Source organism: Scophthalmus maximus, chromosome 3 (genome assembly GCF_022379125.1).
Source record: "Scophthalmus maximus strain ysfricsl-2021 chromosome 3, ASM2237912v1, whole genome shotgun sequence".
Lineage (NCBI taxonomy): Eukaryota > Metazoa > Chordata > Actinopteri > Pleuronectiformes > Scophthalmidae > Scophthalmus > Scophthalmus maximus.
In genome coordinates, this window is record NC_061517.1 from 7,970,001 (window position 1) to 7,984,998 (window position 14,998).

Here is a 14,998-nt window from a genome sequence, read left to right on the forward strand (position 1 = left end):
TCCATTCTCAGCCCCGGTTTGCCCACTGGCACAGAAGTGAGGCACGACATGGGCTGTCACGTGAAGTCATGAAAAAGGATGAGGCCTATTTCCAGAGATGGCTCCACAGCTGCCTATTAGTGTGGAAGAAGACCCGGAACACAAATACTGACTGACTGACTGGCAATGCGCTTCCATGTCAGTGCGCAGGCTTTCTCCTCATCTTATAATTGATTATCTTGAGTTTTCAGCCAGATGAGTGGATGTGCCGTCAGCTGCCTCTGTGAATTACTGAAGACAGCAATGAGGAACTCAAAAAAATGGGAGAGAGAAGAAATATATCTTGAATTTGCAAAAGGACTATAGTCATACAATGAAATTTAATTTGCTTGTGTACGTTTGCCCAAAGTTCAAAGTCTAATATATTAAGTCATTGGTCACTCGCTGCTGCCGCAGAGCAAAGGTCAACTCGGTGGAGCATTGCAACTTCTAGTGGTGAAGATTAAGATTGTTTATTTGAGTACTGTAAGGACAAAAGGTATTTTATCTATGCTGCATTACACTTATACTCTATGGTTAGTAGTTCATTTTCATGCTCCATAAAAAAATAATTTTTTTTATAAAACCTCCCTGACTTGTAACCTGTTAAGAAAAAGCATTGTGTCCACTCAAGTGTCATTAAGTTGTTTGCATTTTTGCCAAAAAGTTCAGTTTCCTTGATGGTTTAAAGGCCTAAAGAAAACGAAATACATCATTTATACTGTACTATGGGCGGCTGTGGCTTAGGAGATAGAGAGGGTCGACAAGACTAGAAAGTTCTACATAAATACAGTCCATTTACCATTTTAATAAAGAGGTAGACTGAAAACTCTCCTGTGCAGACTGCACCTAACTCCGTAAACTTATTGAAAAAAATATTCTAAATTCTAACTGAGCACTTGAAGCTGTTTTTTGCCAATTTGATAAATGTTTATGTATTCTATTGATTCTTGCACTTTTGGGTAATACCTTCATGGTTGCATGCACTTATTGTAAGTCGTTAAAAGTCAATAAATGAACAAATATATGTGAAGGTGTATTTAGTTATTTATTATGTCCCATTGATCATCTCCATGATACTGATACTGAATATCTTGTGGCCCTTACGCGGGGCCGAACCCCTGAGTTGGGAGCCACTAGACTTGACTGTGTACAAAAACTACCTGATACTGATTCATCATAAGCAGTTTATCATTTTCCAAAAACTGTTACATTGGGTTAATACTTTTACTACTGTAAAGGATCTGAGTTCTTCCCCCACCCCTGCTAGTCTGTGTACGTCAGCAGTGACGTCTTCCAACAACCTTCAGGAGCGTGACTGTGTGGTCGCTAACTCTCGTCACCCCATTCTGAGTCCGTCTATCAGTTCGGCCTCCATTCTTTTGAAACTCGTGTCGACTCAGCTACGCGTCATTAACTCCCTTTGCCGCTCGCTTTGCATCCGCCTCAGATCCACGCGGACGACAGCAGGGTCTCTAATGATGATGCCTCCCCGTCTGGCTGCTTGCCAGGAATAAGGCCCACGACACTGATGTGTACTCCTCAGCTGTATATACATTTAAATATATATATATATATATATATATGCAAATACAAGAACAGAAAACACATCCCCGGCTTTTACTTTAACCGTTTTCCTCTTTACTTCAGAGAATAATTCTGAACATGTCAGAGTCTGAAAGGCCAAGTGCTTTGTTGATGACTGACCTTGTGTTTTAAATAGACCGGGGGCCCAGTGCCCCTGTCAGTGCCTCTGAGTGCATGGAGCTGCCTGTCAGCCCGTCTGGGGGCATGCTGGTCCACAGAAAGCAGAGCACCAAACACAGCCCCCCTGGGATACATCCTCTCCCTCCACTCATAAGCACAGAGCAGAGAGGAACAACCGCATCCACAGAGAGGGAGGAAGGAGGAAGAGCGAGGGGAAGGGAGTTAAAGGAAGAGGGGGAAAGGTGGGGGGGTGGGGGGGGGGGGGGGGGGGGGGGGGGGGGGGGCTGTAAGAAAAGAAGAACAACTAGGGACTTAAAGAGAAAGAAGACTGTGGCAGATGGGCAGTTAAGATGAAGGATGGGTGTGAAACACACTGATACACTGGTACGTGTGAGATGAGCTAACTGGAGCCTTCTACACTCATCTGAAACCGCAAAGGTGTAAATGCCTGAATCACGACTGATGACACTCCGGGATGAGGTGCCAGCCTCTATTCATTCCCTCGTCTTCAGGTGCAAATCAGAGATTCCTACTGATGGAATCAACACTGATCTGATACCTGGCGTCACAGACGTTACTGTGGTAACCTTCCATTTTGAGACCGCACCAGGAGCTCTGTGGAGATACCACCGGCCGATCTGTGCGTGAGTCACGAGGACACTCACACCCCAACGTCCAGTGTCAGGACTGAGGAATGTTTCTAATGCATCATGAGGCTGAGCTCACACTCCACGGGCCATAAATTTGTTAACATGTTCAGCGGTATTTTTTCTGCTCCAGTGGATCTGTTCAGAAACGTGTGCATCTGTCCATGTGAGGCTCTGAAGCAGCTGATCGCGGCTCCTCCGGGCTCCACATGACTTTATCACATGACAGCTGATGCACATAAAGGAGACTCTTTGTAAGTGCAAACACTCGCCCTGCCTCTGTCTTAAGACCAAAGCTTTACCCAGAGTAACTCAAGCTGCTCATGAAGATGTCAACAACTGGAGAACAGGGACCCCAAGTGGCGGCTAGCAATAGTGCGTCAGCTGTGAACCAGCTGCTCTGCAAGCACCAACCTCCCTCCGTCCATAAGTATAATCACAGCACCTGCATATTAATAGTGCAGGACTGATGCCACGGAATGAATCCCACTGACCCATATTTCCTGTGCCAGTCGAGCCCTGCGTGGGGAGGATATAAGAGGAGGCTGGCACCAACAAAGGCTCCTCTGTTGCCACAGTGATGTCATCGGTTGTCAGGCAATTGACCTCTTCCTTCTGGCTTTCATTAATACTCTGACATTCAGGCTCAATCAGGCGGGCGCACGTAAAAAAAGCTATTTGACTGGTGTCAGGGCTCCAAATCACAGCAGAGAGAGTGTGAGTGTGTGTGTGTGGGTGTGTGGGACATTATCATTGATTTTAATCTATAAAAAGTATCTGAAATGCTGGTTCATGTATGTGTGTGAGCACATTCTAATGCTGCTGCTCACGTCGTTACCAACATCCAGCGTAGGGCCCATATCTCCCCAGTTCTTGCCTCCCTTTATTGGCTGCCAGTTAAATTTATGATTCATTTAAAGATTATTTATAAAAACTTTTTTAGCTCAGCGTGATCTGGCCCCCAGTTATATCACAGAGACACTAAGTCCCTATGCTCCAAGCTGTAACCTAAGATCTTCCAAACTAACACTTGCAAGTAGTTTTGAAGTCAAGGCTGGTGACTAAGCGCTGACCGTGCTTTTGCCATCGGGGCCCCGAGGATCTGGAATTCCTTGCCTGAGATTAGGACTTGCCAGCACTTTCACCTGTTTTAAATCATTGCTCAAACCATATTTATTATTTATCGTTATCACAATAGCAGTCATTGATTCACTTGAAGGGGAACTCAACTGATTTTATACACATTAAGTGTATTCATCATGAGGATAACTGCCCCAGCGGTGTCTGCTGTGGCTCCGGAGGAAGCTCTCCAAACGTTCATCAGCACCAGTCTGGTTCATTTACCAGGAAATGTGTGGAAAGATTGTAGAGAAGCTCAAATTTATTTGAAAAAGTAACTTATGACCTACTTACTTTGACAATTGAAAACACACAAAAGGATTACAAAGTGGTGTGAGGCAGATTTTTTTTGGGGACATTTTTTTGGTCCAAAAAAAAGTAAGAAGAGAATTCAATAGACAGCAAAAAGTAACATTAAATGTTCAGCTTCTACCATGAAAAGAAAGTAACAATATGCACTTTTATATAACTCCGCGTTAATGAGTTAATGGCTAGTTTAACATCATTTTTAAAGACATACACGTATGAATCATGACAGATGGTGTTGATAAAGGACTTGATCTCATCTGACAGAAAAGGGTGGACACCGCAGATCTGAATCATGAACACTGTCTGTGCGTTAGTAGAAGATTCTCATAATCTGTCCTTTGTTGAAGAAGGTTAACTCTTTGCTTCACACTGAAATGTTCATTTAGACTCATCAACATATTCAGAGCACTTGTAACAGATGTTTTAAAGCTGAAAGAATTTATTGGATCCCATGTGCATCACTGTAAATCACTCTCGGACTGCGAGCAGTCTGGTTTTCTGGATAGGAATTTAAGTATACGTGGTTGTTGAAAGAGCCCAGCAGCAATGCTCCTGCATTTTAAATCACCGCAGTATTAATTGGGCAGAGCGCCGGCCTCCAGGGCCCGGACAGGAAGTGCTGGGTGTACCAAAGGTCAACAGAAACCGGCTCTCGGTGCGTGGGCGTCTCTTCGGGAGGAAGGGGGGGCGAAATGGGAAATGGCTGAGGAGGGTGGGGAGGAGCGAGGTTTAAGCAACACAGCAGAGAAGAGACGGGGAGAGAAAAAGGGGTCGGAGCGGGGAGGAGGTGGTGCGAGTGTTTTTGTGCATTGTGTGAAATGTGATCATGTCCTGGAGCTGCTCAGACAGCTGGGAAGTTCCCCTGCCCCTGGCTTCCAGCTGGGAACGCTCCGAGGAGACTCGGGGGCTGCAGACCATTTACTTCTCCCGTTAACCCTTCATGTGCTGCGGCCGTGGAGCAGCTATAAATAACAACACTGGAACACCTTGAAACTTAAGTCATCTTTATTGATTTTAGCCAGTATGACTACCTTTACACAGACATACCACCTCCCTACTGGAAAACAAACAAAACACTTTCATAGGATTAATTCAGCAGTAATACATCAGACTTAAATATAGTCTGTTCTCCCCCCCCCCCCGTTTGTTTTTATTTTAAACACCCTGAAAAGTTTTTGCGTTTGTTTTCAATTCTGTGTAAAGGTCCCATGACTGAGAAACATGCATATGACATTTAGCTGTAATGAATATGCCACTAATCATAATGCACATTATTGATAAGAATACAGTACTGCATGACAATTCAAATAAATACCAACATACAGGTGAAGTCGTTATTTCATATAAAGATATCAAACCCTCATTATGGATCAAATACTGAAACACAATATGACAATATCAAGTTTGCACAGCTAATTTTATTATGACAAAGCTATCGCTTCCAGCAAACAGAAAACTTTCTTTCTTCTTTAAATGTAAAAACTGAGTCTGAATTGCACTTTATTTCTTTTTAGCTTCTCGTCCATATTCGTAACTTTAACGCCTCAACAAACAAGCATTGGCTGTAATGGCACTATTCAAGCTTGTTGATGCCCATTTTGTTTTCTGTTTCCTGAAAACATAATGCTCAAAAATGATGTAAAAAAAAAAAAAAGGTTCAATAAAAAAAACAGAAACCAACAAACAAAACAAATTGGACAAAAAGAAAGTTCAGATGCGCTCTGCACATTTTTTTTTGTTCAACAATACTATTGATGTCACATTACCTTCACCAAACAAAGCTAGAGATGCGTAGATGTTTCCAATAGTACACTGATCTGACCCAACACGTTACAGATGATGGGAGCATTTTGTTCAACAACAGGAGGCCAAAGTCGATTTCTTTTGGTTCCCAACGTTTGATAAAAAAACAACTATTTCTTTCAAAACCCCTGAATTTATCGAATGGATCACTGACCCGCAGAATTCAACACAATTTCAGTTTTATTGGGCTAATTTTAAAACTATCACCTCACTCATGCAGAAAGGGTGGACATTCCCTTTGCATTTATTGCTGCTCACAGTCATTTTTGAACCCAAGGTCCTCACCTACATATAAAAAAGGAAACATAAAACACTAGTCTAAGATTCTCCCTTGAAACAATGAAAGGCACTACTGGTCACAAACGAAGAACTAAACAAACCCCAAACAAAACCCCGGCCCTCGCGTGGAGAGCCATGGCCCCGAATTACACCTTTCTAAGTGACGGCTTGTCTTCTTTCCGAGTCTCGGTTCTTTGCAACCTAAATGGTGTGCCAAGATTTGGCACGATAAAAAAGGAGAGAATGAAACAATTCCAATTTGGAATTTAATTGTCACACTTGCAGAGAATTCTGGGAGTCAGTGATCGCGTTTCAGTGGAACGCCCTCGGTAAGAAGCTCAGGAAAAGCTTTTCATATCGCGCAAAATTTTTCCCCAAAACACAACTTACCTACTCGAGTCAGAGCGTCGTCAAGTTTGACTGTGTTATTTTGAGCTATTCCTAGGAATAATAAATACACGAAAAAACCCCAGAATTTGATCACCCTGGATTTTTTTGTTTGTAGAGAACATGGCAGTAGAACAAACATAAAAGAAAACCGACAACATAACAAATGATGTAACAAAACAATTTCAGAATGATTATTCCATGGATAAAAGTCTCGAGGATAAGTCGTGATAGTAGGTCTGTGGTTTGTGAAGCCCTTACTGGAGTAAATAGTCTCTTAAAATTCAGATTATTCAGGAGGACGTATAATCCTAGAGTTTTATAATCTATACTGAATTACTCACAAACCACAGCACTACTACGCTTTCCTATAGGTTAATAATAGTCTGATATAATCCTATATAATGAAAGTGCACAGATTTAGGAAAAAACAAAAAAAACCCCTCAAACAACAAAAAATAACATTGTGATTTACATTGAGAAAAAAACCCCATCTCCCCTGGCTTCTCATTGGAGGACTAGATCAGCCAATCACAACCTCTGGATCGGAAAGGTCAATCACATCATTGAACTTGTGAGAAATTGGCTTCTGGCAGCAGCAGCATGTGTAGTATGAATCACCTTTTTAGTGTTTTAAAGTAAAAGGAAGGAGAGTTGAACTGACTTGAATATTTCAACATTTTCTTTTTTTGTTTTGTTGTTGTTATGGCATTTATTTTTGTCTTCGAGTCCAAATAGTCTACAGGGCTAACTCTGTTGGGTGAACTCAATCAGCTCAGCTGTGAGAATGGACCTTGTGTCGGTAGCTGGTCATCCGCGCAGAACTACTGTAATTTACTGCAAAATGGAGAAACAAACAAATGATCAGCATTAGCATTATTGGTCAGTTTTAGAGCAACTGAGGCCACACAAGCGGCAAACGGCGGCTGTGGTTAGTCAAAGCGACAGGAGCCCATGTTAGGGAGAACCAGTGGAGTGTTTGTGCTGAATCAACTTCACCAATATGTTCCGGGAGGAGCTGACGTGAACGCACACTCAACACACGTTACCCTGCGGGTGCAGTTAGGAAGCCAACGACTCACGAGGACCGTGACCCTTCAGTCGCAGGACAGAGCTGCGGCAGCATCCGACCACCAAGGTCAAAGGAGATGGGTGTTTCTCTTGTGCCATGCAAGTTAATGGAAAATGAGTAAATGTTGTTGTCATTGTTGTTGTTGTTTTTTGACATGCAGGCTTACACGAAACCAGAAACTAGATGCATCGTGCGAAGTCAAACTTAAAGGTGAACTGGGCGGAGCCTGCAAGCGGAGGTAGGAGGAGCCTTTTAGGTGGCATGCTGAGCCAGATAATTGATTTCAAACTAGGTGGAGCGAAAGTGGGGATTCGTCTGTTGAAAGGGGGGATTCTCCTTACGATCACATCCTGGGGTCTATCTACTGTTCAGTGATTCCAATGAGCCTATACAAGGGGAAGGGGTTATAGGGGCTCGACTAATTTGAATCAATGTCACTGTTTGATTGAGCAACTAGTTTTTTGTTTTTTTTAACTCTTCCTCCAAAAGTTACCAGGAGTTTCTCCCTCATTTCACCCCAGAATGAGTCAGCTCTCAGTCGGACATCTGGCCCTCCTCACCAGCACGTCTAGCTTTCTTATCTGCTCTCTCAGGAGCTGCTTTACAACACGAGTAGTTCTCCATCCTCTACTCCCCAAACCTTTTTTCTCTGTCAGCGCAAACTGATAGAAACAGAATGTATCGCACTTGTAAGTGAAGTGAATCATAAGAGTGATCGACCTCTAAAGGAGGTTGCTTTTTCTTTTTCCTTAACGTGTACGATAGCCTTGTCTCCATGCTGTGTGCTGTGGCTTATGGATGCCCACTCAAGCAGGGTTGACTGCGGACTCCTCTTCATATTCCAGAGGAAGGAATACTGTAGTAGGATCCTGCAAGATTATAACCTGAACATGATCATATTAAGAATATAGAGAGTAATATATAGCTTAGTTGTAGTAGAAAACTCCTAATTTGATAAATCTTGCAGGATTTCCTCACATCAACCCTGCTTTCAGCATCATAAAGCTAATGTGTCTACGATCCACAAGCAAATACATGGATTTAAAACACAAGCCCCACTCATATTTTTTTTTCTATTTGCGTAATGCTATAGCTTGCGAGGGGTTAAAGCTATTGTTGATACTAAAACAGCACATCGCTTTGTCCTCACACACCAAAATAAAGGAAAAGAAATGAGCGACCCTACATTTGCAAAGGTTAAAAAACATAATACACACAATGAGGGCCCCTCATTTCAATGCTGATATACACACAGGCAAAAAATAATACGAAAAAAATCAGGAACACAAAATATGTGAGGACGTTACCTGACAAAAATATTCCGAGGGCACGTTCCCCCCCCGGCAAATCCTCATTCTATTTAAAGGGTGTGTGGCGATGCTGGGAGAGCAAGCTGCTGACAATCTACAGGAGAGAAGGTCGTTATGGCGACCGAGCGACAAGACACAGGTCAGACACATGAGGAAGGTGTTGTTCAACCACACAGAAATTACAGGAGACCTCTGAAAGATTTCTTAGAACAAGGAGAAGGGAGAGAAGGAAAAGAGAGGACAGTGTTAGCTCAAGCTGAGACACACGGACAGGGCTTTACATCAACGGATGAACATATCAAGTGTTTGGGTCGACAGGCACTTTTGCCGTGTGGTCGGGTGGTTTTGTTTGTGGGTGCATTTTGGATTTGTGCTCTTCCATGATTTTGCTCCGTATAAAAAAGAATCTTTAATCAAAACTATAGTGAATCTCTGCTCACAGTAACCATTATATCCATTACAACAGAAGTAGGAACCTGAGGCACCTATGCTGAAGTGCACTTAATTTGGGTATGGAGATCGATTTGTCAAACTTTCTCTCTCTCTCAGAATATGGCTCTGAAATAATCCAACGCAACGGAATGGGTCACGTGGAACAAGTAGCCCTCCCGTATCGCACCAGACACCAAATAACTCCACTTTTTGTTTTGTTTTACAATGTAGAGCCCTGTAGTACATTTTCTTATACCACACACCCAACAAAAGAAAAACAGGTAAAAAGCTCATAAGCATTTTTAGCTGCAAAAGCCATGCATCTCTACCAACCCCGTTGTACTGGTGTGCTACCATCACAGCTTTAAAATGTTCCTGATATAAACACCTGTGGTCACAGGTGCTCCTTCTCTGCCCGAACAATCACATCACAACGCCCACCCGTGAGTTTTTGAATTTCGGTGTAGAATCACACTGAGCTCCCCGTGCAAGAAAGCAGGGGGAGTTTGCATATTTTAGTTCCTTTTTTCTTCTTGTAAACATTTAAGAGTGACCTGATTAGGCAGTGGGCGACTGGACACAGGTCGGTCCCGGGGGACCAGGACGGAGAGGCAGAGGAGAGAAGGGGGCTTCTATCTTTCTTTTAAAGGAGCACCGATGCCAACAGACGAGCCGAAGAGCAGAGGATGTCATATTGAGTTACTAGAGCCTCATATTGACATCCTCCTTCACAAGTCCCCACCCCCACAATGTGTTACTGTTACCAGGCAATACACTCAGGGGGCAGAACAAACGAGCACAGAAGCTGCCACCTTTTACATCATACGTACGGCACCGTGACAGCGGAAAGAATAGACACTCCATAATATCCACAGAACCCCCAATATAACCGGGGCCTCATAATCCACATGCCATATATGTCTACTACAGTCCAAAAGTCTAGTGCACACTGTACATATATCTGCATTCCCCTAAGCGTTTACACTAGCACACACGAGCAGCCGGTTAGTCACACAGCAGTCCCTAGAGGAGCGCAGGCTGGCCAGGGAGCTAAGCGAGCGAGTGGGGCTCTTAAACACTAAGGCAGGGAGGCTCCCTCCCCTTTGTACACAGCAGTCCCTTGCAGAATTCTCGGACGCCTCAGTCACAGTAGATCTTGTACTTCTCGCTGCAAAAGACCACCGGGCCTCCCAGAATGCCGTTGGGCACAGCATTGTTGTGCTCTGGTCGGCCGGAGCCAGAGCAGGAGAGACTCTGACTTACGTGGGGGTTGTTGGTGGCAGCGGCGGCGGCGGCGGCCGCACTGGCGGCCTTGCTGCGGGTCCTAGCACGGCTGGCGGTGCCTCCGCGGCGGATCTGCTCGGTGTCGAACTCCAGGTCCTCCAGGCGCTGCGTCAGGGCCAGTTTCTGCTGGATGGCCATCCGCAGCAGCGAGTTGAGGGTCTTCTTCTCATCCTCCGCTGCAGCAAGCTGCCTCTGCATCTCGTCCAGCTGGGTGACATACTCGTCACAACTGCAAGAGACACAGACAGAAAGCCGTCGAGTCAGGTGTGTGTTTGTGCACTTCAAGCTCCTGCTGAAGAACATCAGCCAGATCTTATAACGCCATTTCCTATGTCATACCACCAGGGGGCACTAGCACTTCCAATAACACCACACAGTATGACTCAATGGGGAAAACAATTTGGTTGGCTTTTAAAAAAACAACAACTTTCATTTGGGTTGTTACAAAACTATGACCACCACACACATACCTGAGCTGCATGTTTTGAGAAGCTGACACCAACTGACACATTAAGACAACCACAACTGAAATAAAAGCTCTTTCATCATGACCTTGGACCTGGTTGCACCACCACCAGGTGGAGCCCCTGAGCCGCACAGTGCAGACTCCAACGTCGTCTCATCGGCTGTGCCAGGGCCCACCACCAAATTTCACAAACTAAAATGTTCACAGCTCATTTTTCCAAGAAATTTTAGCAGATATAATATTATGAGGAGTGTTATGAGCGGTGGAGGTTAAGAATAGATAACATACACAAAGGATGAAAGCATTAACCTGGGGTCACGGAGAAGATCCCTTATGCGTCACCTGAGGAACACAGTGAGGACGGGAGAGAAATGAAGATGGTGGAAGAGAGGGAGATTGTGGTATTGTTGTGCTGAGCTGTAGTTAGTCACACCTGATCTCCACTTTTCCAGTCGGAGTGAGACTGTGAAGTAGCACGTAAAATGCGAAATCTGTCTTCCTACTGCAACATAGTGCTGGGTGCTGCACTGCGGCATTATCACTTGTCTCCCTGTGCCCTCGTATGCCTCTGTGTGTGTGTGTGTCTGTGTGTGTGTGTGTGTGTGTCTAAGACAGGACAGGTATAAAACTGGGTCACCAAAATGGATTTTGAGGTTTAGGGTTTCATATCTCCACACACCATCTGCTGTCATGCTCGGTTTCCATTTTCTTGCTCTTCTCCTGGACCGAATCTTTTCTCCCTTTTCATCACTTGCCCTCTCTCATTCAATCTCTCCCCCTCTCCTGGCTCTTATCAAGCTTTTTTCCTCCACCGCCTCCTTGCTGCTGCCTGCATGGGCCACTTTCTCTCTCCCCGTCTCGCTCATCCCTACTTTCTGTGTTGCTGACAAAGCACTATGAGTGACATGCTCCAGTAATGACTGACACACCCTTTATGAAGGGAGGGGTTGGTTATGTTAGTAAGCATCGACTTGTCCTCCAACTGCGCAGCAACAAAACCATTCAGACGCAATCTTCACTCAAGCCTCACCCTGCTACCTTTTATCTGTCTGCCATTAAAGTATTTACTTTATGTGGGAACGCCCCAACCTGTGGTGACATAAAATCACAACAAGTCATGGAGTATTGTTTTCCAACGTCTGCAACTGTCATTTTCCCAGTAAGCATGTGAGATCTGTTATTGTTCAGTTAGACGGTTAATGAATACTTGAATTGTCAAAACAAATAAATCAACAATTAAAAAATCAAGCTCCACAACTATTGAGTCAAATCACATTTTCTACATACATGCAAAAATAGCTGCAGACAAGAATTTAGACGCATTTCCAAAGTGAATAAACATCAGCTGAATAGTGTCCATATTCCAGGGTTATTTTGCCTTTCTTCTACCAAGATGCAAAAACTTGATTATGGAAAATGAGTGTAACAAGGCAAACTGCATTATGAACAAAGTGTCTAAACAGAGTCTTGATCTTGTTTTGATAAAAATAAATCTTGAAGGAAGAATCTGGGATCAAAAAGACGAGTGACAGCAGATGTTTTTGTTGTCGTGCTGCACGTGGTTGTTTGCCATGTGAACTCAGGCCTTGCCAGACCGCCAGACCACCATGCAAACATAAACCATACCCCCCCCCCCCCCCTCTTGTGTATGCAGTTTGATTCCCAGTGGGACACACACCCAGACAATACGGATCAGTGCTACTTCATTAAACCCAGTATGAGGTGGGGGATGACCTGGGAACAGGGGGGGACTGGTGAGCCTGCAGACAGTTCAGCCACTCTAACACTGGGGGTGGGGGTGAAGAGGGCGTGCATTTTTTTCCCGGGAAAAAAACAGAGAAGTCTATTCTAGGGACTGAAGGGGTACAATAGGAGCCTTTCTGGCCTGCTGATGGGGTGTGGTGGCACAATGCCTGAGGGGGGGCAGGAGGCGGCTGCTGGCCTTTTGAGGAATGAACAGCCATCATATTCACTTTCTCTGAATCTTGCTGTGATGACAGTGGCATTTATGGCTGCTGCGAAGGAGGCAATAACCAAAAGGAACGAACAATGTGGATGAGAAAAATACAACAACCAACAAAACAGCAGGAACCAGGGTGATTTAGTGTGTGTGTGTGTGTGTGTGTGTGTGTTGAGGACAAACTCGGGCTAATGGTTTGACTGTATATCAGTATTGAGCAGGAGCCTGAGAGCAAGTCGAGGCATGTCTGAGGAATGTTAGAGGCAGGGGCTTCACTGTTAATGTGACACCAGAGACTGCAGCTGTACACACACACACACACACACACACACACACACACACACACACACACACACACACACACACACACACACACACACACACACACACACACACACACACACACACACACACACACACACACACACACACACACACACACACACACACACACACACACACGAAATGATCACAGAAGGAAATAGAATATCAGCAGGCACAGGCTGCAGCATGAGATCACACAAAGGCTCCAACAAAAACCTAAACATTATTTCAATTCCACTCTTCCCTTTTGTCAAAGACCACACATTTGTATCTGAGTGTTTCAGAGTGCTGATTATCATGAAAAAAATAAAGACCAAAAAAAAGGAAAATGAGGCTCCTGTAGTGGGCTTCAACTGAAAGCCTGTCCCCTTCTTCCCTTTCTTTTCCAGATGACTAGAGGACCGGTTGTTTTGGTGATGAGGAAGGATGGAAGGGGGTGGGGGGGCACAAAAGAGGGGGAGTGTGGGAAACCTCTCTCAGGCAAGTCCCCCCAGCCTCTCAAAGAGTTCCCTGAACCAACTCTGGGGCGTATAGGACAGAATTTACATACCAATACGTGAATCCCATAAACACACTGAATGTAATTCATGCACGGGCTCCAGAGCAGGGACAGACGACCGGGGGCTGGAGCCTCAAGAACATCATCGTCAGGGGGGTGTGATTTATGCACGGAGACCAAAACACAGCGAGCTCTGATGTGTTGTCAACATCTTAAGTCTCTTCAGCAAAAGAGGCTCAAGGCCACAGACCCCTCACAAAGGCTCCGCTTCATCTCAGATCTCACACTCTCGCTACACTGACGTAACAACGACAAGTGATACGGCTCATGGGCCCCTGGAGTGAAAAAAAAAAAAAATCATTATTGAGAGCGAGATCTGGTTTCCTATTAGCTCTGGTTGCCCTTGATTCAAATAGTTAAGCATTACATCCACATCCTCTAACCATCTGGAAATGCAGAGCGCCAACAACCCACATCCAGGAGACTGAATCTCCCTCCTGTTGCTAACTAATTAGACACTGCAGGTATATGGAGTTACCTCAGCCAGCACACTTCACTACAGAGATAGGTGTTGATTAACTGTATGGTACTGTAAGATGAGGGGTGCTGAGCCGCCCACATATTCCCTGCAGCCTCTGTAGCCTTCATTCTTTAATACCGTCCCCTTCCCTCTTCCTCCTCCTCCACCTCTCCACCCTCTGCACAGCTTGAGCTTTGCTGTGGATTGTAGTATTGAGTATTAAATGCAGAAGGAAAGACTGTCTCAGCATCTCAGCCATCTGGTCCAGAGCTGATATTTACAGGACAAGTGGGAAAAAATATCCACCAAGAGGAAAAGTGAGTTGTTCGTCCACTGTGGAATCACTAAAATCCCATCATGACATCACGTTGTCTCCTATCACTCATATTCTTACCTTTCTCAATATCCATGCGCACGCACGAATAAACAAGCAAACAGACAGAAAAGCTGTGTATGAGCACTTAGTCTACTGTGTGTTTAGGGGTGAACGTGTAATCCAGACCAAGCTGAGATGGGATTATGCACCGAACCTTTGACCGGCTTCTCTTCGGAATCAGCAAAGATTAGCAAGTGTGTCAGCCCATCTGATATCACACACACATTAAATCACTGGTCAAAAACACTACTTAAGTGACATAAATGATACACGGATTAAATACCTTCTGTCCCTATCAATGCATCTAGAATCCCTTTCTGGCCGCGATTTTCAATATCAAACAACATCCTCCCTAAACATGACATGTTACAATAATACAGACAGAGTCAACATATGGTCATCATGGATTATACTACGATTATAATCTTATTTTTTAATCTCACCTGGGTGTATTGAGTATGGTCTTTGTATGGTGCACGTAAAGTC

General features: G+C 44.4%; 1 protein-coding gene across 6 annotated transcripts in view; it reads right to left on the reverse strand.

Annotated features, from left to right (window-relative positions):
• Nucleotides 1-4,787: 4,787 nt before the first annotated feature.
• The window catches only part of LOC118316650 (protein bicaudal D homolog 2), a 42,675-nt gene continuing 32,464 nt past the window's right edge, over nt 4,788-14,998 (reverse strand). For 2 of the 6 annotated variants that reach the window (XM_047330918.1, XM_035644672.2), the window contains one exon: nt 4,788-10,596. In XM_047330918.1, the coding sequence (XP_047186874.1) occupies nt 10,224-10,596 (373 nt within the window). In that variant the 3' untranslated portion in view covers nt 4,788-10,223. The remainder of the gene's footprint in view (nt 10,597-14,998) is intronic. The other 4 variants (XM_035644674.2, XR_004795240.2, XM_035644673.2 and 1 more) reach the window with 4 other exon arrangements.